Source organism: Leishmania braziliensis, chromosome 2 (genome assembly GCF_000002845.2).
Source record: "Leishmania braziliensis MHOM/BR/75/M2904 complete genome, chromosome 2".
Lineage (NCBI taxonomy): Eukaryota > Euglenozoa > Kinetoplastea > Trypanosomatida > Trypanosomatidae > Leishmania > Leishmania braziliensis.
This window is the reverse complement of record NC_009295.2, coordinates 187,613-212,398: the sequence shown is the minus strand read 5'-3', so window position 1 is coordinate 212,398 and position 24,786 is coordinate 187,613. Positions and strand designations below refer to the sequence as shown.

General features: G+C 62.4%; 6 protein-coding genes across 6 annotated transcripts; all 6 read left to right on the top strand.

Moving 5' to 3' along the window:
- Positions 1-360: 360 nt before the first annotated feature.
- Positions 361-873, top strand: LBRM_02_0490 (conserved hypothetical protein; the record flags this gene model as incomplete). Its single annotated transcript, XM_001561512.1, has 1 exon — positions 361-873. The coding sequence occupies one exon, from the start codon at positions 361-363 to the stop codon at positions 871-873; it is 513 nt and encodes a 170-aa protein (XP_001561562.1).
- A 1,545-nt stretch (positions 874-2,418) lies between these two features.
- On the top strand, positions 2,419-5,271 carry LBRM_02_0480 (putative glycerate kinase; the record flags this gene model as incomplete). The annotated part of the gene is made up of 1 exon (XM_001561511.2): positions 2,419-5,271. One exon carries the CDS (start codon positions 2,419-2,421, stop codon positions 5,269-5,271), a length of 2,853 nt encoding a protein of 950 aa, XP_001561561.2.
- Positions 5,272-6,011: 740 nt separating this feature from the next.
- On the top strand, positions 6,012-9,431 carry LBRM_02_0470 (conserved hypothetical protein; the record flags this gene model as incomplete). Its single annotated transcript, XM_001561510.2, has 1 exon — positions 6,012-9,431. The coding sequence occupies one exon, from the start codon at positions 6,012-6,014 to the stop codon at positions 9,429-9,431; it is 3,420 nt and encodes a 1,139-aa protein (XP_001561560.1).
- An 808-nt stretch (positions 9,432-10,239) lies between these two features.
- LBRM_02_0460 (conserved hypothetical protein) lies at positions 10,240-10,833 on the top strand (the record flags this gene model as incomplete). The annotated part of the gene is made up of 1 exon (XM_001561509.1): positions 10,240-10,833. The coding sequence occupies one exon, from the start codon at positions 10,240-10,242 to the stop codon at positions 10,831-10,833; it is 594 nt and encodes a 197-aa protein (XP_001561559.1).
- A 1,054-nt stretch (positions 10,834-11,887) lies between these two features.
- Positions 11,888-20,476, top strand: LBRM_02_0450 (hypothetical protein, unknown function; the record flags this gene model as incomplete). The annotated part of the gene is made up of 1 exon (XM_001561508.2): positions 11,888-20,476. The coding sequence occupies one exon, from the start codon at positions 11,888-11,890 to the stop codon at positions 20,474-20,476; it is 8,589 nt and encodes a 2,862-aa protein (XP_001561558.2).
- A 991-nt stretch (positions 20,477-21,467) lies between these two features.
- Positions 21,468-22,346, top strand: LBRM_02_0440 (conserved hypothetical protein; the record flags this gene model as incomplete). Its single annotated transcript, XM_001561507.2, has 1 exon — positions 21,468-22,346. One exon carries the CDS (start codon positions 21,468-21,470, stop codon positions 22,344-22,346), a length of 879 nt encoding a protein of 292 aa, XP_001561557.1.
- Positions 22,347-24,786: the final 2,440 nt, after the last annotated feature.

Genomic DNA, 24,786 nt, shown 5'->3' with positions numbered 1-24,786 from the left:
AGGCTCAGCAGTTTTGCGAAAGTGAAGGATAGAGGGTCAGATGAGACTGATGGTACGCGGTTCCGTGGGACGACCCCCCCTCCCCTCCCCACACACACACACATGGCTGCCACGCTATCCCCTCTTCTTCTTCTCCCCCTCTCAGTCTTTCCCCCCCTCTATTTGAGTCGCCCTCTTGTCTCTGTCGTATTTTCTGCTGCTTCCCGCTGGCTGTGACGACACCCTCTCATCGTTTTGAAGCTCCTCGTCACTGCGAGTCACTGCAGCAGGCGCCGCCCGCCGCCCACCCCCCTACTTTCACGGACGCCAACGGTCCAACACTGAGAGGCGGCCGCGCCGCTCTCCCCCTCCCCCCTCCCGATGCGCTGCAGGCCATTGTGCGTGACCACGCGAGCGCAGGCACACCGCGTCTCTTTTTTTCATGCAGGCTTGGCCTCGGTGACCGAGGTGCCCTTCCCGGCTCTCACTGGCGGGACGAGGCATCCACAGCCTCGGTCCCTTGCCCAGGGCGTTCACTGTGGTGCGTGTCTGCGACGGACTGCGTCGGTTGCTGCCGCCCTGACTTCCGCGTCCTCTCCGTGCTGGACATCCACGGCACGACTCTTCACCAACGCGAAGAAGTCGTATGCGCGCGGCACGGAGGAGGAGCAGCAGATGCGTCAGGAGGCTGCAGCGAGGGAGTGGCGCCGCTTTCTCGCTCAGCCAGTGGACGCAGACGGCGGTAACGCCCCGACGGCGCGCAGTGTTGAGGACCGCCTGCCAACCAAGAAGCAGCTGAGCGAAGAGTTGCCTACGATGGCAGAGCTGGATAAGGCGCTTCGTGAGGGGAGGATTGATGCGTACGCCATGAAGCTAGACAAGGACGAGGAGTAGAGGGTATTGGTGAGTTTCGTGACGGCCTCTCTCCTCTGCCACTCTGCCACTCTCTCCCTTTGGTGATCTTGCGTTGCTCCACACTCCCCTCTACACACACACACACACACACACACACATCCGCGCACATCCACACACGCGTGGCTCTGCGTGATACGAAATGGCCGCTCTCCGCTTGTTTGTCTGTTTTCCCCTTCTGAGTGTGGCGTGTGCCTCTGCCACAGAGGAGCCGCCGGAACGACTTGTCTGCCTGTCGCCGTCTTTCTGTGTGGGTGTGGGTGTGGGTGGGTGTGCTGTAGGAGAGCGAGGAGGCGGAGGTGGAGATCGTGTGGCAGTGAAAAGGCGATCTGGGCGTGTAAGACGGGATCACAATGGGAATACGATCATCATCATCATCATCACACGTTCTTCTCCACAGACGTTCTGCATATGGGCAAGTCTCTCTCTCTCTCACTTTCCCTCTTCTCTCGTACAGGCACAGGACGAGACGCACCCGACTCGCTGTCTCTCTCCTGCTGCTGCTGCTGCTGCCGCACTGCAAGCAGGACGCGGCTGTGCTTTGCGCTTTCTCTTCAGCTCTCTCTCTTTTTTCTCTCTCTCGTCCTGCTGACGCACTTCCGGCCTGCCGCGGCGCGGGTGATGTTTTCTGCTGCGCACAGCCAACGGACACGGTGTAAGGGTATGCATGACCGCGTCGTGGGCAATGAAGCCTTTTCGGGGGTTTTCACCTGCCTCTCCTCCCCCCTCTGTGCTTGCACGCGCGTCACCTTTCCCCTCTTCCGAGGATCGATCGCTCTTTCTCTCCCCCCCTTCTCTCTCTCAGCGGTGCCGCGGCGACGTGGAGCGGAGGGGGAGAGACCATGGCGATGGGTGAAGGTGAAGGAAAATCACACCCCCTTGGTCCCCCTCCTCCCTACCGCCGCAGCTTGACACACTTGTGCTGGCGCAATCGCCCAGCACGTGCAGTTAACTAGCTCGGCTGACCGCACGCTCGCAGGTGCGCCTCCCCGCTCTTTCACTTGTCGCTTCTTTTCCTGTGATGGGACTGCGGGTGGTTGGCAAGAAGAGAGAGCGCTGTCCCCCCTTTCCTCGCTCAGTTACTTCCCTCCTCTCTCCCTCTCCCCCTCTCTCTCTGTGCGTAAGCGGATGTGGCCGTCGCTTGTCGGTTGACTTACGTGTCCTGTGGTGGCATCTTCACGCACGGGCGCACATATCGAAGCGCGAGGGGGTTTCTTCGCTGTGCTCGCTCAGCCGCCATTACATCCCGCCATCCGGCTGATCCACTTCATTCTTTCTGGCCGGCAGAGGCAGCGAGCCGCTCTCCGCACGCCTCACATCGTCTCGCGTCCCTCCCCTCGGGTGGCTCGACCCCCCAAAACAAACAGCGCCGCGCCACACTTTTCTGCCACACACACACACACACACACACACACACGCGTCCTGCGGTCGGCAGACGGCTATACCACGTCCATCACTTGCTCACTTTTCCCTCCCTTTTCCCGCACGTGTGTGCATCTCCTTCGTTTCACAGCGGCGTAGGGGCAGATGAACCACCCCAGTAGGCAGAGCGACGTCAACGCCAGCGATGCAGCAGCCCACCTCGACAACTCTGGAGGTCCGTCCTCGATAGATCCGTCGTTTATCGCCACTGCGGCTGCGTCGCCTGCTGTCGCTTGTGCCATCGCCTCGCCAGCCCCAGGAGGGCTTGCACAGAGGACTCGCGAAGTGCACCTGCCCGCGCCGCACCCGCGTCGTTCAGTGCAACCGCCGCTTCGAAGACCAGGGCTTCTGGTCGCGACACCACGTCCTGGAGAGCATGAGCACCACCGTCGCCGCCACAGTGACGGTGCCTCTCCACTGCGCGTGCTGTGCGCCTGCGACACCTTCAAGGGCACCCTCTCCTCGGATAAAGTTGGCGAGGCGGTGGAGAAGGGATACTGGCAGGCGTGGGCCAAGACGCACGGCTCCGCAACAGCGCAATCCCACGCGCTTCCAGCAGTCACGGCACCGGTGGAGGAGGTATCGACGTTATCGCCTACGTCTCCACCACTGCATCTGGTGGCACCGCCGCTAGCCACAAGCTTACTTCCTGCGCAGCCCCCTTCCGCCCTTCCGGCAGACGCGGTGCGGTTCCTACACCTACCAATGAGCGACGGCGGTGCCGGCCTGCTGGACAGCGTTACCTACTCCCTAACGCACGCGTGCAGGATGGGGGCCACCGAACTGGGTTCCTCGTCCTCGGACAACGCGTTGCGCCTGCAGCGTGTGTACGTGCCGGCGTCCGTCCCAATCATAGGCCCCCTCGGCACTGCGATCACGACGGACAGCAGTGCCGCAGGAGGCGCCGCAGGAGCTTCTCACGGGGTGTCCTTTGCCTGTGACGTGGAGAGACGGGTGCTTGTTCTCGAGATGGCAGAGGCGGCTGGGCTGCCGCGCATCGCGCGTGCACAAGACCGGCACCCAGGTCGCACGACAAGCTACGGCGTAGGTGAGCTTATCCGCTACGCGCTGGTCTACATGGCTAAGGCTGCTCATGCACACGCGGAGGCCCAAGCGGCCCCGAAAATGGCTTCCCCCGAGAGCGAGGAGGGGGGATGTGGGGGTGTGCGCCTCTTCCTGGGCATCGGCGGCAGTTCCACCAACGACGGGGGTCTTGGCGCGCTGCAAGCGCTTGGGCTGGAGATCTTTGTGGACGCCGCGCACGCCCGCGCGACGGACGGCGGTAACGTCGGCACCCAGTGCGTGTGCGCAGCAGCAACATCAGCAGCGGCTGATGAGCAGGCAGCTCCGTGCCATGCTGACGATGGCACGGATGTGCGCCTCGCGAGACCCTTCCGTGGCGAGGACTTGGCCCACGTCACCCGCGTCCGCATCAGCGCAGAGATGCGTTGCATTTTCCCCTACTTGCCTGAGGCAGCGATGTCACCGACTGCGACGGGCGCGAAGCGCGGTGCTGCGCAAGCCGTACCACCGGCGAATTCTTCACCGGCGCCGCCGCGCGCGTGCTACGTTGCGGAGGTGTGTTTGATCTGCGACGTGGACAACGCGCTTGTTGGCCCACGCGGGGCGACGCACACTTTTGGGCCGCAGAAGTGTGCGCCGCGCCACGCGCCGCTGCCTCATTCGTTGTTTGCCACAGCTGCCGGCACCCCTCCTGCTGGATCGCACGCGGGTAGTAGTGCAGAGGCCGAAGCTCCCCAGAATGCGGTGGGCGGCGCCATCACTTCTGTCGCGCATCATCAGCAGCATCAGCAGCAGCAGCAGCAGCAACTGCTGGACTCGCTGGAGGCAGGAATGCGACACGCTGCCACACGCGTCGTGGCGAGTTTGTGGCGGCACCTTGCTGCTGCTGCTGATGCGGATGTGGAGGGCAGCGGAGCAGAGGCGGCGGTGCTGGCGGATCTGCTATACAGTCCAGGTGGTGGTGGTGCGGGGGGCATGAGTGGGTTCTTCCGCTATGTACTGCAGGCGTGCTATGTACCTGGGGCGGACGTGGTTGGGGGTCTTCTCGGCCTGTATGAAACCCCGAGAGTCGCGCAGCTGCTGGGAAGCGGGGCCAGCAGCCCATCAAGGCGTGGTGTGGTAGCCGAGGTGGAGAAGCGAGGCGGACAACGGGGCGATGACGTGTTTCCGGTGCCGGCAGAAATGCCTGCGGCCATGACGTGGCAGCCAACGGGGTTATCACTGCGGCGCCCGCGCGGGTCTCTTTTCTACACGTGCGACGTCCTCGTGTCAGGCGAGGGCTCCTTCGACGATCAGACAATTTTGTCGCACAAGACGGTGGGCCGGCTGCTGGAGATGTGCACTGTAGCCAACGCATACCGCTTGTGGCACCACTACTGCGACGACGCGGGGGAGGGCGAGGCGGCCTGGAGCGAGCAGCGCGGCTGTCGCTGCATCACCGATGTGGTTGTCGTGTGTGGCCGCTGCGGCTTTGACGACTACACGCACCTTCAGTCCTCTGTGCTGCAAGCCGTGTGCAGAACTCTACTCCTGCCCAGCACTTCGAAAGACTGTGCGGCAGCTGTTGCTGCAGCTTCTCCTTCGATGCGAATGTTTCATGACGTAGCCGGCGCCAACGCGGATGCCGCGCGTCTGCACGTGTACTTGCAGGGTGTGAGGCAGTCATCTACGTTCCGGCGTGCGTGCGGCGAGTCCTCTCACGCTCCGGAGGACTCGTGGAGCGCCGAGCACCTTCTCTCGAACTACTGTGTGCCGCGTGTGACGGTGCTGCCGCTCACACCGATGCTGTTCCCTGTGCCTACAGCAATGCAGCAGCCGTACAAGTGCATCATTTCAGCAGTGGCGCAGTTACTGGAAGAGTCAGTGAGGCGCCTGAGAAGCGCGCAAGCGGTGAGCATGTTGGCGTGTGGAAGTCATGACCAGAGCTCTCTCTAGTGGCGTACTGCGGTCTTGTGCTTCCAATTCCTCCATCTCCGCCGCGCCACCACGCGGCGGAGAGCCATTGATGATACTCACCTCGTCAATGCGCCTCTCTAGGGTCGTTTTATATTTTTTGCGTATTTCTCCGCATACGCACACACACACACGCACACGTGTACACTCCGTCGAGGTGCTCTCTCTCTCTCTCACGCCTTTAATACGAGGAAGAAGTGAGTCACAGCCTCGGATGTCGTCACTACGCATTCATAAGACATGTCTGCGTCTTGGCCACGAATCCCTCCCCCTTCTCTCTTACTCTCGACCCCTTTTAGCTACGGCCTGCACTGCAGCAGCAGAGGTTGATTCTCTTAGCTGTGGACGGCGCAACGGTGTGTGTGTGTGTGTACCCTTCCGCGTACCTCCAGGGTTATCCCCTTCTCTTTCTCTCTCTCTCTTGCCCTCTTTGCTTGCTGATGTCCCATTCACACTGGAGCTTTTGCTTTCCTTCCCCTCCTGCATGTCTCCCTCATCTCTCCCTCCCCCTCGCCTCTTTCACATCCTCCTGCTGCACTACACCAACTGATCCCTCCCCCCTACTCTCACACACTCACACACCCACGCCAGCGAGCCTTATTGCAGTCACGCACACCCCGACAGACAAGACGCGCGTGGGAGTCGCGTCTGCTTGGCGCTCCGCTCACACTTTCTCCAGGTTTCAATGCTCGATGTGAATTGCTGCTTCGCAGCCCAAGTCGATGCGTCGACTGCAGCGCTACATCACCGTCACCACTTCCTCCTGGCGTGGTCGCTGCACAATCAGCGGCACCCCCAGACTCCTCTGTTACTTTCAGGGAAACTCGTCAGAATGCACACCGCGTTGCCGTCATCAGCGCTGCCTTGCTCGTGCGCATGAGAAGACCGTTGAGCCGAGTACCATCAGGAGTCACCCACCACAGCGAGGGCGTCGGAGACATGTTCTTGCTGAAGTATATGGGAGGCAGGCCAGTCGCGCAGCAGCCGTTGATGTTGACGTGACGGTCACATGTAGTTCCCTTATGAGTGAGTTGCAGCGCCTGTTTCCCTGGAGCACCTCCTACTGCCTGTGGCAGGAGCGACGACGGCAGACGTCAGCGCCTTCTGCTAGGTCAGCTTTGTCGTCGGCTGCAGCGCAGGAGGAGGACTGCACATCATCAGAGCCGTACACCTCAGGCGAGGGTTATGACTGGCGGCGTCTGTTCCTCGTGCGCTATGAGCCCCATCCTGCACTTCTATCCGCCACGCTCACCACACAGAGGGGCGGTGCTGAACGAGGCTGCAGTGGCGCCTCTGCCGCTACTGCAGTTGGCGCGGCCAGGCGCGGCCACAGAGCGAGCCAGCGGTGCTCTCGATCAAGCCGGCAAAGCCGAGCAGACATCTGTGGAACCACGCTGAGCACGGCGGCTGCGTTACTCAACTTAGCCACGCCGACTGCGGCGGTAGCAGGGGGCACATGTGAAAGCCGCGCGCTGCAGCTGTGGCAGGCGGTGCTACTGTCATCATCATCGTGGTGCATGGAGGCCTCTTCTTGTCCACACAACAAGTCGCAGGTAAGCGGCTCATCGCATACCTCGCCGGGAGACGCCGCGCGCGCGATGGTGGCTGGTCGACAAGGTTGCCGTGCGGGTCCACGGACGCCTGCGGCAAGGATGGCGGACAGCCCAACTGCACGCTACGCTGGCAAAGGCGTGCGAACCAAGCGGACCGCAGTGCCTTCAAACATGCCGTCTGAGTTTCCGGCGCCACCGCTCCTGGCGTGGACTGCCCCTCCTTCCTACGAACTCTACTACCTTTCGGGAGACGTCGATCGCCCGAGGCGCCGCGCCGCTTCGTCTGGCCAGCTCGATTCAGCCCCAACGACGGGGGCAACGAGGCCTCCACTCGAGCACCGACCCCAACGCAGCGACATCGTACGTCGACTGCGGCGAGTGGGATGCCTGCATGCGATACCTGGTCTGCCGCAACTTCCGCCGATGCTGCTGAGCCGTGAGGACGCAACGCCCTCCGCAGAGGCGCGTGATGGCTCACTGTTGGTGTGCGCCGAGAGCACGCACCCGCGCACAAAGTGTGTCGCACAGGAAGGCGCGGATGAAACCAACACGCTGCAGGTGGCGGCAGCAGCTGACAAGGCACACGACATCAGAGATGACGGTGACACATTTGTGGAGGAGGGGGACGTGCTGGGTGGCACTGTCTGCTCCTTGCACGACTACTGCCTCTACCTAACCGGGAGCGGTCATCTCGAAGAGGATGAGGCTGTCAATGGCGCGGACAAGGCAGCGTATCGGTCGCCGTCCCACACGGGCCAGCCCGCCACAGATTCGCCAGCTTCCAGTGGCCGAGGTGCACGTGTGTTCGAGAGGGCATGTGAACGCGTCGGTGGCACTACAGGCGTCTCGCACGTCGCCCCTGTTGACGCCGCCGCGGCTGCTTCATCGCCGTCATCCCCATCACCGACTATCAACGCAGCCGCCCCTGCGGCCATGTGCTTTTTCGCTTCGCCCCTGTCCCGCGGTGCGGAGCAGGCAGGCCGAGGGACTCGTTCGACTACTTTCGCGGAGCGCTGGGGTGTGCTGGGAGACGACGAGGGAGGCACGGAGGACTTCTCAGGGTTGTATGGGCACCAGCAGCAGCAGCAGTTGGACAGGAAACAGGCCGGCGCCACCGCAGGTATTCATCCGCGCCGACTTTACGAAGACGTCGGTCACCATCACTGGAACTGCATCTCATGCCGCGCCTTCGTGGATGAAATGGTTCGGGTACGTCATCGCTCCCACGAGCCCAGCAGCGTAACAGCTGCCCTCTCTGCACATCCCTCGGCACCACCGCAACGGGCATCCATCGCAGCGCCTGCGCCCAGGCGTCAGCAGCAAGCGGCCCATAATCGGCATGAACGCACTGCATCGACCTCAGGCGGTGCAGTGCTGCCTTTCTCATCGACGCCTTGTGCCGCCCCCTCGCTGTGGGTGTCCGACCTACCGGAGATGGGCTGTTCTGTAGCGGCACTCTCTGCGTCTCACGGTGTTGGCGTCTTACTAGCGCACCCGCACGAGTGGATTTACTTCAGCGTTCTCTTTCACGTGCACGCGGCGCAGTTGCCGAGTGCATGCGCACACTCTGCTGCGAGACTTGCCTCTCACCGAAGTCTCGACCTCTCGCATCTCTACTGCTTCCTGGATCCACCGTGCCGTCTGTCCACCGAGGAGCTGGAGGAGTGGGCGCGCGCGACACGAGAGCGGCGGAGCGAGCGTGAACGGGCGCGTGGTCGGTGCCACAACCATCGCCGCGCCGGCCACAGCCGTGGTGAAGAAGAAGAGGGCGGCAAACACATTAGGCGTGCTCCGCCGTCTTCACCGCCCGCTTACTGCGCTGCCGCGCAGACTCACCCCCATGCGTCACGACTCAGCTGCGGTACCACCACTTCTTGTCGTGCGACAGCTGTGGCCAGTGAGCCTCCTTCGCCCTCCGCGGCATTGGCGGCGGCGCCGTCGATGGCGGGCCCACGTACGTGGCTCGTCTATGTGCACCCCGACGTGTCGCTCCGAACATTGCCGCGGCTGTGGGCCTGCGCAGTAGGCGAGGCTGCCTCAGGCAGCGGCAGCGAGGCGGGGGTGGGAGTGGGTGAGCACGAGGACGCCCTGCCTTCTTATTTTCATTCGGCTCTGGCGCGCACACAACGGCGACAGGCGGCTGAGGTGGAGATGGTATGTCGCTATCTTCTGCCGAGGACGTCGCTGCGGCGGGGTCCCTCTCCTGCGTTGCTCGCGCGCCAGGCGCAAGCCTCCGTCGGTGCGCGGGCACGTCGCTCACGTGGCTCTCTGGCCCCTGCAGCGCCAGCCAAAGCCACCACCGCGGTGGCTTTTCCGACGCCATCCACGGAAACCCTGGTGACGCCTGACGCTGCTGCGCAACGACTGTCCACCTCCGCTGCGGCATTGCCTCTCGAAGATGATGAACACCGACAGCGGCAACTGCAAGCGCTGGCATGCGGGTTCGCAGTATCGCCACTACCACGCAGCATAGACCTGCTAAAGCGGCGCCACTGGCTGACAAAGCCATTTGTGCTAGTGGAGGAAATGAAGTACGGTCGCGTGATCAAGTACGGTCCCACAGAGCTAGCGGCACCACGCGTGCTGTGACGGCAGTAGCGTCCGCTGCTCTCGCTCTTCGTCTGCTCCTCTCTTCAGGCCCACGAGGAAATTCCACCCCCACCCCTCTTACTCCCCAGATCAACAGCCAAACACACATCTCAGCATGCAGCCGCAGAGAGAGAGAGAGAGAGGAAGTGGGGCGGGGGGGGGAGGGAGGGAGGGAGGGGAAGAGAGCGAAGGAGGCTCAGGCGCATGTCCCCCTCCCCTTCCTCCTCCTCCTCCTCCGCTTCCTCTCGTTTCTTCAACGCGCTGCGTTGTTTGCTTTTTGTTTTTCTCTCTCGATAAGCGCCACTGCTGCTGCTGCTGCTGCTGCTGCTACAACGTAGAGACCATACGCATACGCACGGGCACACACTAACACGCACTGATTGGTGGTGGTAGTGGCGTCGCACACTCGTCATGAGGGGAGAAAGGGGAGGGTGGACGGTGATATCACTCATAGGCAGCGCTGTTGCTACATCATGGGGGTGGCCTTCGTGCTTCCTGTCCTCCACCTTCTTACGATCGTCTCGTCAGTGCAAACTGTGAGCTCGATCTCTCGCCCCTACCCCGTGGCCTCTGTTACCGTAACCGAGGACATTCCTGCTGTACAACACTCACCGTCGACAGGCACGCGCGCACGTGATGGTGAGGCTCTGGTACTCCCTTAACCTTAACACGCCAAGCTCATGTTTGTGCTTCTCCTTCGACACGCTCTCCACACTGCCCTTTCCTCATCTCAGCCAGGAGTTTCATATCGAATCTCTCCTACTCGTGCAGTAGCACCCACCTATCTGTGGAGACACGCGTCATTGCCATGGCTGGTGGAAAGTTGTCGAAGCGTGTGAGGCTGCGTGCAAAGAACTCGCGAAAACAACAGGCTCATCACGTGTCTGGTGAACACGCGCTGCCATCGAGCGGCCTCTCCTCCTCTCCACCGCCGGCAACTCCGCCTACACACTCGCCAACGAAGGCGCATCGTCAAGAGGCGCTGGACATTCGTGACGCCCTGCGGCAGCGTCAGGGTCGTGCCAGACATGCAGCAGCTATGAAAGTGAAGGGGGCGAGTAGTAGCCGCACCACTCAGGGTAGCGGTGATGCGAAGCGCAAGCTGACAAAGAAAGCGAAGAAGGACACGCCGTCATCGCAGCGTACTGCGGGGCTACGGCGGGCGACGCTTCTAAAGCAGCGCCGACTCATGTTACCGCATATGACCGCCGCGGAGGAGCGCATGGCGATGGCGCAGGAGGAGTTGAATCTCTTCGATAAGGTGCAGACGGTGCCGGCGTACGCTGCGGACCCCTTCGCTGCGGTCATGCAGCACCTGTCCTCTACGATGGATGCACTGCAGCCACAGACGCCGGATGTGGGCCCTGCCGAGCGCGCTGTTGGCGCAGGCCGCCGGCGCTGAGCTAGTGTGTGTGTGTGTGTGGGGTCTCTCTCGTCTTTGAGTGCTCCTTTTCCTGAAGCGACGCCAAGTCGAATAACATCGAATGTTGTGTGCGGGTGGCGGTCACGGGCTGGGATACCACGCGCGCCGGAAGGTCACCTACCGCGGGGGTCGTGTGGAGCCGCAGGGGCTGCCGATAAGGAAACTCAACTCACAGATGAAAAGAGAAGCTCCGGAAGACGAAGCCAGAGGAGGAGGAAGGCGGCGGGGCCAGGTGGTGTGCAGGAGAAGTTGTCGCTCGTCCTTGACTTACCCTGCTGAGCGAAGGTGTCCACAACGGTGCGTGTGAGCTGCGCGACGTGAGGGAGGGAGGGAGCTGATATTGCCCTGTACGCAACGCCCGGGGTTGAGGGTCGCGCCTCTGTTCTCCAGCGTTGCTCGCGTCGTTGGGGAACCGCCATTCTGCCTTTTTCCTCTCTTTGCTGGTCGAGCCTTCGTCTGTGTCACGCACGCCCTGTGAAGTACTAATGCTCGTTCTCTCAGCCTGCGCACCCCAGTCTAGTCCTCTGTCTTTCGAAGTCGCGAACTACAACGATGAGTCGGCGCATGCGACTCTTCACGTCACGGTTTGCGTGCACGACCTTCAGCGCGCGTGTGCATGCGAATGCGAATGCGACCTGCGTGTCAGCTCTCTCCGACTTCTCCCTCCCTCGTTCTCCCCCTCCTCTCGCACCGTCGTCGTCCATCAGCGGCGGATGCGTGTCTCTGCTACTGCCGCTGCTGCTTCTTCATTCAGCTCTTTGCTCTCTGTGTTTCTCTCTCCGTGTGTGTGTGCGCATAATACTCTGGCGTCTCTCTTGCTCGCATTCGGGGTCCTTTTTGCTCTTCTCTGTAGGTCCCCCCGTCTCTCTCTCTCTCTTCCCTCACTCTTCCATCGTACCCCCACACCCCCCACACCCTCCGGGCCGCCGTTGTGGTTCTGTCGAATGTTCTCGGGGCTCTCGTTATATCGCCTCCCCAACTCCTCTCTTCCCCTCCCTTTTTTTCTTCTAGCAGGTCGGCCAGCTCGACCAGAATGTCGTCTCTGGCGCCTTCCTCATTCACTGGTCCGCCGACTGGGTCCTTTCAAGTGCTGTGGCCTCCGCGTGATGACGTCATCGCCGCTCCGCTCGGCACGGTGCCAGTTGACTTCTCCTCTCCGCTGCCAGTGCCTCTCAGCACGAGAGGCGACGAGCCAGACTCCGTATCGCGAGCAGGCACTGGCAGCAGCAGCACCTTCGATGGACCCTTCAGCCCCTTGGCGATGGTAGGCGTGATGCACCGAGGCAGCACCGGTAGCGGTAGCGGCGTTGGTGCTGGTGTTCTGCGCGGGTTACTGACGCCAGCAGGCTCTTTCACTGCAGCACATCAGCAGGCTCGGTACCCACCGCGCCAGTGGCAAGCTCGCAGTACATCGCCATCTGCGGCGGTGCGAAACCCGCCCAACTCTTCTCTGTCTTCGAGTGCTGCTGCCACCGGTGCTCCCCCGGCTGCTGCCACGACCGCATCCGGAATCGCCTCTCCGCAGAGCCGAAACCCCGGGCCCAGCAGCCACGGCGCAACACGGCTTGTCAGCTCCCACGGCATCCAAGACGATAGCGCAGCGCCGCCAAGATCGTCGCGCGCAAGCCTGCGTTGGGTGGTGGAGGAACCAACGCATACCGGAGGAAGGGAAATGGATGGCACACTCGCTGCCACTCTCGGTCAAGTGAACGCCTCCGACGGGAGCGGCGACTGTTCTGCATCGATGCAGCCTTCCTCGGCACAGCTGACGCTGGCAGCGACAGTGAACTCGTCTGTCCCGCCTTACACGTCAAGAGTGTGGCAGGCGTCTACCACGCCGCCGTTTCAGTACCCACCGCAGGCACCTTGTACGGGTCACCGCGCCGACTGCATCGGAACAGGTGGCATTAGCGGTGAAAGGACCGCGTCCCCCCTACCCAGCTCTGTCGCGGCGGGCACCGCAGCTCTCAGTGGTGCGACGGAGGGTACAGCGCCGAGGTCATGCGTGCCAGTGATGCTGCCCACCTCATCTTCGCTGTCGTCTTCATCCTTGCCCATGCGCCCGCCATCCCACGCCGGCTTATTAGCAGCGGCGCCGACTGCGGGGTCACTGCCCATGACCTCTATAAAGCGCATTGCCACCGGCGCGGGGGCCGTCGGCATGGGCAACGCGGTTGCCTGTGCCATTCCATCCCTGTGCGATGCCTCCGTGGCCAGACTGCGACACTCAGATCCAGAAGCCCGGGCTGCAGCTGCAGAGCTCGCAGATGGGCAACAGCAGCCGCAACACTGTCAGCTTCAAGGGCACATTGGTGTGGCTGTGGATGTTTCAGCAGTGGTGGGCAGCTGCGAGGGGAGCGATGGCGCTGGCAACAACCGCAGTCCCCGCCAAAGTCGACCGCGCGGGTCGGTGAGTGCATCGAGCCACGCCTTCCGTGCTTGCCGTTCTCAGCAACCGTCGCGGCAGCTTGCTGAGAGCGGCAAGCACGTGGACGGCGAGGAGAAGGGTAAGCCAGCCCACCAGCGGTTGTGGCTCTCCCACGATAACTCTGAACTCTCTGGCTTGGGCCCGAGCAGCAGTGCGCCCGGCGCCTTTTCGATGGACTGCGGGCGCGACAGAGAGGCCCCTCCGTTTGTGGCGGCGCGCTCGTGGTCGTCCTCCCTGACGGAGAGTTCATCACGCTCTCCGTTGGCGGCCTCGGTGGCGCAGTTACACGGCTGCCACACAGCCTCCACGGCGGCAGCGTTGGGTTTCAGTACCCAGACACCTCCGCTAGCTCTAGTGACAGTGCCTTCCGCAGCGACGTCGACGGCGCCCCTGGCACCCCCAGCGCTCCCGTCGTGGAAGCGAGGGAAGCTGCGGCGACTCGCCGCCCCATCGCTCGGGGGTGCGGGTTTAGTTGGGCGGAAGCTGCCGCCTACCGTATCGGCGGCGGCGTCGATCATTCAAGGCCGCTCTCCCCGCACACCGCGTAGCCAACGTGAAGCGCATCTGATGTCACTAATGCGCGTTGCTCTCATCGATGCGAGGAGCGTGCGTAGCCACCTGGAGGAGCTGCGAGCTCTTCTCCCTAAGCATCGCTCTGGCCCCGCGGGGGCGACAACGGCGCAGGACATCAGTGGCGCCATCGCCGGCAACAGTGAGTCTGCCGAGGCCACCTACCGCGCCACTGCCGCTGCCGCAGTCGACACCGGCCACGCACAACACACGGGCCCAAGCGGAGTGGCAGACGTTAGGGCGGGCGACGACGATGAGGCAGGAGGGGTGGACAATATGCTCAATAGCAGCGACGATCCCGTGGGCATCGTGGAGTGGACAACAGCCATGAGCCCGGCCAGCTTCTCTCTTCGGCAGAAGGTGCTGAGAGACAAGAAGACTGATGGCATCGGTGGGGGTGGGGACGGTGGCAGCAATATTCTGCAAGCTCGCGCAAACGATGGAAAGGCCTCTTCCCAGCTGCCGTGCTCACAGGGCTTGCACTGGAACGGCAGTGATGTCGACGGTGACGGCAACAACGACGGCGACGGATCGCCAGCGGCGACGTTCAACGTTAGAGGCCTCTACACATCGTCGCTAAACGGCTATCGGCATCAGCGGCTGACGCGGCTTACTGAGCAGCACCTCAAGTCGCTATGGCTGGGCATCAGCGTCGTCGCTAAGTCGGTGTGTGGCGTTGCGGTTGAGGACTGTGCGCGGATGGCGCTCGCACAGGGCCAGGCGCCGATGGATGAGCAGGCGCTGGGCTCGCCCTGTGAAAGGGGCGCCGCGATGTCTGCAACGCCGCCGTCGCCGCCATCTACCGCCGTGACGGCCTCGCCAACCCCATGTGACCCACCGAAGCCGAGCAGCGCTGCCGTCACTGCGCAAGATGGGGAGGCCACGACGGCTAAGAATGCGTCCAGTGGTGCCTCGAAGCCGCTCCTGTCAGAAGACCCACCCGACACCATCCCCTCTTTCCACTTCTCAAGCCCTGCGCTGGCAGCGGCACCGGCAGAGAGACGAACTCTCGCGTGTGGCGAGCAGGCGCCGACGACGGCCGCCACGATGCGACGACTGGGCGGCCCCATGAGGGGCAACCCATCCTCGGGTCGCCACCGCGATACCCAACACCGATGTTTTGACGAGGCAGCGCTTCTGGACAGCGTCTCGGCGGGCGGCAACGGTAGTGCTCCCTCGTCCCTGCTTGGACGCACCGCCGTCTTGGCCGCTGCCGCCAACGGCTCTCCCACTGTATTCACAGGCGACGAGGAGGGCTCGCGAATGAGCTTCTCGTCTTCCACCGCGGCCCCCACCTCCCTGGCAAGGCGGACAAGCGCGTCCCCGAGCACGAGCACCGCCCTGGCACAGTGCACCTACTCGGACTGCTACCGTAGCGGCGACAGCAACAGCAGCAGCCACCACCACAGCACCACATCCCCGACGTCGTTGTCGAAGTGGCGGAACACGTCCCCGTCTGGCACCATCTACATCCACAACACCATGACAAGCCTCAGCAGCGCCGAGACGACCAGCGTGTTGGACGACGCCCCCAGCAGCAGTGGGAGCCGCATGCACAACTCCAGCAGCAGCTCTAGCGCTCGCGGAGGTGGTGGTGGCTACGCTGTCGGTACTTCGGGCAGCGCGCTCTCGGGCTTGCCGAGGCCAGCGATACCAACGACAGCGATGACGGGCGGTGGAGGACAGTCATTGTACACGCTTCCCTCCACCCTCCTCCCTCTCCCGGCGCTGCAGCAGGGTTCCCTGTCGCAGTTGGCACCGTCCACACGAATAGGCGGCGCTGCCCCTCCCAATAACTACAGGCCACCGCCGGTCGCAACGGTAACCCACCTCTCCCCTCCGCTGCATCAGCCGCTCGCCCACGGCGGCACCGCTCCCACCTCAGCCCCGCCTACCGCAGTGCCTCACCACAGCCCTTCCAGCGCGTGGTACTCGGAGGTCGGCGTGGACGGTGGTGCCGCCGACATCAGCAGTAGCTGCCCCCTTGCAGCTGGGACATCAGGGTCCATGTGGATGCTACCGCTGCCGTCGCCCGTACCCCCTCCCCCACCGGTGGCAGTTCACCCTAGAGGCACCACCACTCGCGGCGGCGGCGGTGGTGCCTCTAGGGTGTCGGCCGTGGTACCGACTGTGCCGAGTGCATCGTCCACCTCGTACGGGGCAGCGAACAGCGGTGCTGGCGGTGGTGCGTCTGCCTTACAGAGGCCGTGCGCGCGTTCTTCAGGCGTGGTGCCGGCGACGCCCTTCACCTCCCCACCCAGCGCGACGTCGACGCCCACGCTGCTGTTCGCCATGCCGTCCCCTCCCGTCAAGGCACCGTTCATCAAGGTGCAGCGAGAGGAGGTAGCTGCTGACACGACGCCTGATTTGGACTCCAATGCACGCGCCGGCATCGTGCCGTGCGCTGCTGCCGTAGTGACAGCGGCAATGAGTGCCAGCGGTACCGCGATCCATGCACAAGGCGAGGGCTGTGGGCGAGCACCGACCTCCTCGGCCCTACCACTGACAGGTCACGAAAGGCCTGGTGAAATTGGCATGGAGGCGCGCTCAGGAACCGCGCTCCCGCCCAGTTCCGCCGCGGCTGCTGCCGTGGTAATGGTGGCTCAGGATGAGATGAGCAGAGCACCGCACAACGTTGGCGCGGCAGCGACACTGCCTCCGGCCATTGCTTCCTCGCACGACACGCAGATCGAGGGCGAGCGGAGCGATGTGCCACCTACCTATGGATCGATGGAGCTTATTGCGTGCGAGAGACACGGCAGCGATGACATCCCCACTCCGTCCGGAGCCGCGCTGGTGATGATGCCGGACTCTCTCCTGACTCGGCAAAGCGGCGCCGATACTTGCACCTACTACAGCCCAGTGCTCCGAAGCGCTGCCACAGGTACGGCAGCGACGTTCGCTCTTTCTGCGGATGGGGACAACCAGCTAGAGGAGAGTAGCGAGAGTGACGGCGCCGACGCTGCGGGAAAGGCGCCTCACAAACTGCCCGCGCATGCAGCATCAGAGGGGGCGGCGAGGGCGGGGAAGGTTTCACGTGAAGATGTGATTGACGGTGCCGGCGCCTCTTCAGGATTCTCGAATGTTTACGAGTCAGCAGCCTCGCCGCCGTCGTTGCCACAGCGACAGAGTGAGCGTGGTGCGGCTTCTGCAGCTGCGCATCCGTGCGTGGCACCTGCAAGAGGCTTGTCATTCTCATACGCAACCATCTTAGCTTCACGGGCGGAGGCCGCCTCAGCCGTTGCAACAACGATGACAGTCGCAGAGGCCTGCATATCCTCCTCTGCCCCTTCAGCAACACCACCGCCGCCCCCGCGAGCAGAACCGCAACCACGGCATCGAGACGATGGCCGATCCTCCCCACCCCCAATGCCGACCTCCGACTCCGCCCTTCACGACCTGCGCGGTGGCGAGGACGCGGATCGAACTGTGAAGCGCAGCAGCAGCAGCAGCGGCAGCGGCAGCAGCAACATTGTCGTGGGCAGCACCTTGCAGACACCCCCACAGGTGGCACTACCGGGGACCCCAACGAAGGATCGGTCGTTGCATGCGGTGCCTCAATGGGCACAACTGCATCCTCCGCAGACGCCAACATCGACTACCACATCACTGGAGACGCGCTCGGCCGATAGCGCTGGCGTGCTGTGGATGCAGACAGGGGATGAGGAAGAGGTCAACGCGATGAGTGCGCTGGCGTGCGCCGCATCGCTGCCGGTCCATCCCAGCAGCTCCGCGACAGACGAGCGCGAATCATGCCCGCCTCCCTTTCTGCCAACGCTGACCGAGCTGATACGCACTGAAGTGGTTCACAGCACTCCAGCAACTGAAGCGAAGCTGCGCGAGGGGGCCACTCTGGCGAAGCAGTTCAAGGGAGAGGAGTCTGCAGCCGACACCCCCAGCTCTATGGTCCCCTTCCCGACACTGCAGTCGTGGGCGGCACACGTTGGCAGGCATGCCGGTCTCTGTATCAGCTCGGCTGCAGCGGCACTCGACGTGGAGCAGAGCGAGGCTTTGACCACAAGTCTGCAGTTGTCTGGCTCGGTGTGCATGCCTGCATACGCGGACAGGTACACCGGCGAAGATTGTGGTGGGGCAAGCGAGGCTAAGGAGGCGAAGGGGGACGTTGCCACGGACGAGGCTACTGTCAGGGACAGCGAAGATGGCCGTGACCTGCTCTCCTTCTACGTGAACATCGATGCACATGACTTGCCGAGTCCCTCTCAGTGTGCATCTGCGCGTCATCAAGCGTTGCAGCAACATCAGCACCACCAGCACCAGCTGATGCAGACTTGGTCTAGCATCCTCACTATCAGCTCCTCAGGGCACTCGGCTGCGACGGCGAGCTCACTTCGAACAACCCTCACAAGCGTGACGCTGAGTGCCAGCATGGCGGCGCTTGGGTCACGACTGAACACGTCCTCAACGATGACGTCTGGGTCCTCGACAGCGCTGCCGTCAGTCGCGGAGACCATTCTGGGGATCAGCGTTGCTGCCGGCGGTGGCGGTGACGTTGGCGCCGCATGCGACACGGATTTTGATGCGCCGTGCTTAAGCACAACGTTTAACTCGACGTTCACCTCCACAGCAAGAACGCAGCACGTGCTGAGTCGGCTGAAGCCGTTGCCGCATCTCTCACCGCCTCAAAACTACCCCTTCCCACTGCTGGGGGTGTCCTCGCCGTACGTGCTTGACTACAGAGGATTCGAGGAAGACGGGGACGACGTCGACACGGACAGCTACACGCAAGACACCGATGACACTGACCTGCTCGGCGCCGACCCAGAATTTGAGGATGAAGGGCGCCACCGCACTGAAACGCCCGTCTGTGGCGAGGCCAGCGGCGGCGGCTCTGCATACGACGACAGCGGCGTAGAGGATCGTGGCGCGGTCGCCAAGTCGGCAGCCTCGCCCTCACAGTGTCACGAGGACGGCAAGGATGGCGTGGAGGCGTCACCGACACAACCGCTTCCGGAGAGTAGTACGAGCGAGGCGAAACCGTTCACTACGTTGGCCGGCTCCACAGCTGTCGCCGTTGCCGGAGCGTCAGGCCAGTGCGGTGCTGCGGCGCCCACCCGTCACGACAGGAGCAGTCGAGGCGGCAGAAGCGGCGTCAGCTCGCACGCCATCAGGACGGCAGCATTGGAATCGCAGGCGCTGCCGACCGCGCCGTTTCCCGAGGGTGCCTCCCTCCTCACAGCCACCGTTGACGATGGCGGCGCGAGAGGGACGAGTGCCTATGCCGTTGTGACCTCAAGGGCAGCGCTGGTCCAAGCGTCGAGGGCGATCGAGGAGGACAAGGATGAGGACGACAACACCACCGAAGACGGCACTTCCTCAGCCCACCTCTCGATGCGCTCTCTTGGGGTTCCGATGGCTCAACTTCCAGCCCCTGTCGGGGCGGACTCGACAACGACAGCCGCCGACACAGTGACTACACTGGTAGGTAAGGGTGAAGCTAATACCATCTTGGAAGGTCGTGGTGACCCTCTCGGGATGGACAAGGGTATCCAGATGGCTGCTGCAATGGCACCCTCAGCGCAGGCCGCGTGCGACGTCGAGTCGTCAGAGTTGGAGGACGCAGCTTCGGTGGTGATGGTGGAGGTGACAAGAGAACACACAGAGGAAGCGCTGACGGTTGGGGCAGTGACATTTCTCGTGGCAGCAGCGGCGGCAGCTCCAATAGCGCTATTACAGACATCACCCTCCTCACCATCATCGTCGTCTTCTGATGCTCATGCCACTCCCGTTCGTTGCTCGCACGAAAGCCAGTCGCGTTGTCCCCCACCCGCGTTGCTCGTGTCAGGGCCGATAGACCGCGTCAGAGTTGACACCGCCGCCTTGTCGCCTTCAGCCGGGAAAGAAAAACTGAAGAAGAGGCACGACGGTGACAGACGCGCCGCAGATGCAAGTGCTGTGCTCAGTGGTGCTTCACTCGAGACTGGTGGTGCATTACCGATCACATCTACACCGCTTGCGGTGACGACGGCGCTTCGGGCAACGGGCGCCTCTGGCAGTGACGGTCTTATCCCTTGCCTTCCCCCGGAGGCGGCAAGCAGCGCAGCGCCGGCGCGGGCACCTTCCACAATACCGCTAGAGCCGCGTGAGCGGCCCTCACCGCCGTTACCGCAAACGCGGTTCTCTCTTCCGTCCTACTACCTCGCCCAGTGCGAAGACGGCCTTGCAGACGTCGCTGGAAGCCTCCACAGATGGCATGCAGAGACTTCAGCTTTTTTCCCAGAGACGGAAAGCGCCTCCACGCCGTGTCGGACACACGGTAGGCGGAACGGCTCCTCAGGTGGGGCAGCACACCTGTACCTCTCCATATCCGCGCTCGCGCGTCGCCGCGCACAACAGCGCGCATTCTACAACAGCGCAGGACTGAGTGGCTCCGCTGCACTGCCACCCATGAAGGCCACGGCGGTGGACATGTTATCGTCAGCGTCAGCGATGCCTGTGTTGCCGTCACGTGCTAGCGCGACTCCTGATGACACTGAGAAGGCAGCCACATCTCCGACCTTGTCCAGCGCGGCGGCCGGCGCCACGCACAACGATCGACTCTTGGGATCAATGGTACGCGCTTTGTGGCTCACTGGCGGCGGTGACGACGGTGGTGGCGCCTGCTGAAGGAGGGTCGGGTGGCAGGGGGGGATAGCAGTGCAGAGGACACGGGGCGACATCGAGCCGAGCTTTCTTTTCCTGAAGGTGCGACTCGTTGCCAGCGCTGAGTGGTCGCTTTGTTTCCTGCGCCTCCTCTCTCTGTCTCTCCTCTCCCTGTCTCTCCTCCTCGTGGGCCCTCTCCCTTCTCTATTGCGGTGAAGTTGCGCCTTGGACGGTGGATGCTGGGGGCCAACCCTTGCCCTCCCTCTATCTGCCGCTCTCTCTCTCTCTCTCCCCCACACACCACATGGGAGAGCCTGCGCACCGCCCAACGAGAGATTCTTTACGGCATGCCCTCACCATACGCGCTACCCCGTGAAGTGTTTTGGCCTTTGATGAGCTTGCAGAAAAGAGAGCGATAGGAGGAGAGCGAGAGACGGAGAGGGAGGGTATCTGTGGGAGGGGGAGGAGGAGTGTGAGGAAGGACAGACGCACAGCCGTGTCTCTGTGCCCGCGCGCTGGATGTGCACCATCACAGTGACATCACTCCTCCCCTCTTCCCCACGCCTCCCACACCCTTCTCATCCTTCCTTCCTCTCTCACTACCGTTGTGCATTTGCTTTCCTCTCTATTCTGCTCTGCGTTCGCATCGCTGGACTCGAGCGTCTCTGTGCGTGAGTTACTGCGCGCTGTCCTTCACATGGCCCTTCTCGTTCCTCGTTTCCACCGTCTCCCTTTTCCCCTCCCCACCTCTTTCCCCTCCCCTCTCCCCGTCGGATGACCGATCCGCCGTTCACACACACACACACACACACACACGCACACACCCATGATGGTTGGGGTGCGCTAGAGCCATCATCTCTCCGCCAACGTTCCTCCATCCAGGTGCTTTCTCATCGTCCTCACCCGTCTCTCTCTCTCTCTCTCGCTCCCCTCCCCTCCCCTCCCCTTCTCCCCTCCCCTCCCCTTCTCCCCTCCCCTCCCCTTCTCCCCTCCCCTTCTCCCCTCCCAGCAGTCCATGTCGCGCGAGAAGTCCTGCTTTACGGGGTCGACCGGGAAGGTCTACTCGACCCCCTCCCTCTTCAAGGACTACAACAAGTCCACGAATGACCTCCTCAATAAGAATTTCCCTGCCGCAAACACATGGGTTCTGGAGTGCAAGCACAAGGGCCCCAAGGACACCTTCTTCATCAACCCCCAGGTCAACTCCAGTGGAAAGATGTTGGCTGATATCGAGTACGTCGCGGCGTGCAACGGCGGCCTAAAGGTCACCCTGACCCCTGACATCATGCGCGAGCTCAAGGGAACGGCTCACTACACACTCCATGGCCACAAGGTGGAGGTGATGGTTCAGCGCCTCCAGAATAAGTGCCACTACGAGATCAGTCACGAGACGTGCGTGGCTCTCTCGAAGCTCGCGAGCATCAACGAGAAAATCACGCCGGAGCATGTGGAGCTCGGCATGGGCATCGACGTGGCGCCAAACTGCCAGGTCGGCTGCGGTGCCGTCTACAACATTTGCGCGAACGACTGCAATTGGAATTTGGGTTGCCGCTACGCGGATAAGGGCTTCGAGGTGGCGCTCCGCACGAACCGCTTCAAGACATGCCATACAAGCGCCAGCTTTCCGTACTCCTTCATGCTGTGTGGCAACAAGTGCGTGGTGCGCGCTGCCGTTGAGGTGGTGTGCGGGTGCGGCTGTGGCGACAAGGGTACCGCCGTCACCGCGGGTATTGAGTCCACGTGTCCGGTGCTGCCGGCCAACACAATCAAGGCTCGCATTAACCGTGACATGAACTGGGTGGTCTCCTACATCGCAAAGATGGCGGACAACTGGGCTGTGTGCCTGTCGCTGGACGAGAATCTGAAGGTCGGTGTGCAGCTGACACACTCGTAGGCGTTGAAGGACACGAAGACATGTCATGAGAGGGCAACGCGTAAACCAAGGGAAGCGGCAGATGATGAACGGCGCAGTGGAAGGGGAAAATGGCGGTCGAGGTCGGATGGGGCTCTTGGGTAGTGGCGGTGGGGTTTGTGGCCACTAGGCATCGGACTGGACGAGAGGCAGAAACAGAGAGAGAGCGGGCAGGCAGAAGCGCAACACGCGAAGGTGTTCGCCGTGACTTTGCCCCCCCCCCTGTCGCGCGCGCGCTCTTGTCCTCTTTCTGCACCTCTCCGGGGCGCGGTGCCGGTTGGTTTGCTTTTTGTTTCTGCCGTGTCTTGGATGATGACTGGTGCCGCTTTGCGGGGGTGGCGCTTGACCTTCCCCCCACACCACCTTCACTCTGTACACAGGCACCGGGCGAGAGAGAGAGAGAGAGACAGTGCCACCCGTTGTCGCATTCCTCGCCCCAAACGAGCAAAGTCCGCCAGTAGCGCCTTATCTCCGTCTCCCCCCACATTCTCTTCCTCCCTCCTTCCCCCGCATCTGCACAGAGAGACGCCGCCACCGCTTCTCTTCTCTCCCTCCTCGCCTCCTTCAAGCTGAGCGCGCTCTTCTAGGAGGAGACGCCAAAGCGACGAGGCACCTTCCGGAGAGAGAAAAATGAAACCGAGAACCAAAGAAAGCGAGCGAGCGAGCGATGGGGCGGAGAGGATGTGAGAGGCGAGAGGGAGGGGAAAATACATCTCGCCTCCTTCTCTCTCCCCTCATCACGCCCCCCCCCCCTCCTCCGCTCTCTCCCCCCTTCTTTTCGCCTCTTTTTCACTTCGTAGTCTCCCCTGTATTAGCACGTCTGCGCGCGTGCGCTTCTCTTCTTCTTCTCTCCTCAGCCTTCACCGTCTTTGCCTTCTTCGTTTTCAGTTCCCCCTCACCCCCCCGGATTGATGGCGTGTGTGCGTGTGTGTATGCGGCACTCTCTCCCTCGCGCGCCCCCCCTCCCTCCCTCCCTCCCTCCCTCCCTCCCACACAGACGCACGGTGGGGGCAGTACGCGTGTGCAACAGGACCCGTACAACAACAACCAAAAAAAAAACATCCCTGTCATCTTTCCACGCAGCCACAGGTCTGTCCTCGCGTGGGTGTCGGGCTTGTCTGTGTGTATGGGCGTCTGTCGCCCCCCCTCCCCTCCCCTCCCCTCCCCTCCCATGAAGGATCTCTCCGCTTGAGGATCATCGCTTAGAACGGAATATCGCCCATCCCTCCCTTAAAATATAAGAGGTATATAGCTTGTCATGATGCAGCGCGGTGACAGGGCATGCTCCTTTGATTGCACTCTCCACCCCACTTGCTTTCATGCTACTTCGACAGTTCATAATCACCACATACCTTTTTTCGCAAAGTCCCAGAGAAACGAAAACTCTCATAGCCATGCTGTATCCACTAAAGAGAGCTGTGGGTATAATTGAACCAATCCGAATACAAACAACAAGGCTCAGAAACCACACGAAATTGATTCCCATACTTTGAGAGTAAACATCATTGTTGGGTCCCTTTAGGGGGAAAGCCCTCCGCTCAGGAGGGCTGCGCCAGCTCATTAATGCATGAACGTATTCGACAGAAAGAAACAGCATGACACACCAAGCCGGCAAGAAAGCCAAACGGCACGCATCCCTCCTGCCAAAAGCGCCCGTGCATTTCGCTCAGTCCCTCCGCTTTTTCCTTTCCCCAAGCAATAGAACGCATTCCCTGACAGGGAACCCGCGCCTTCGCTTCCGCATTTCACACAGGAAAATTCAATCACCCAGTTCAGTCATCAGAGCCCCGCTGTCGTTTCTAAAATTGCTGCAGAAATTCCCTTTGAGCCACAGGAAACCCAAGCAAGGGAAAAATAAACAGCCCCGCATCTGACCCGGGGGAGAATTTGTGCAAGGCACAAAAGGACGCCAAAAACACCAGCACCGCCCCGCCACGCCAAGACCCGCCCCCTCCCCGAAACGCCCTCCCCCAGAGCGCAGCAACCCAAAAATAAGAACGAACGGAAAATACCCCCCACCGCCGACCACACCATTTTTCCGGACAGCCACCGTTCCACCGCACACCAAAGCAAACAACGCCCCCAGCAGACACTCACCCCGCGCCCCCGCCAAAAGGAAACCCCGCGCGGGGCGTTTGGAAGCCCGCCACGGGGCCCCTGAGGCGGCAAAGCCCCGGAACACGCGCCCGCCAAAGCCATTGCCAAAAACAGACATCACGCCCCCCAGCCCCAACGGCCGATGGGCCCCCCGCAAAGAGACGCTTGGGGACCCCCCCCCCTGGGCGCAGAAAAAAAACAAAAAACATCCGGACGCGCCGCACCCCCCCCCCCCCGGCGCCCTACAGCCAGGAAACCCGCAAACGCAAAGGGCGCCGAAGGCCTTCCCCAACACACGGGGGCGCAGACCCGCAACGGTCGTATT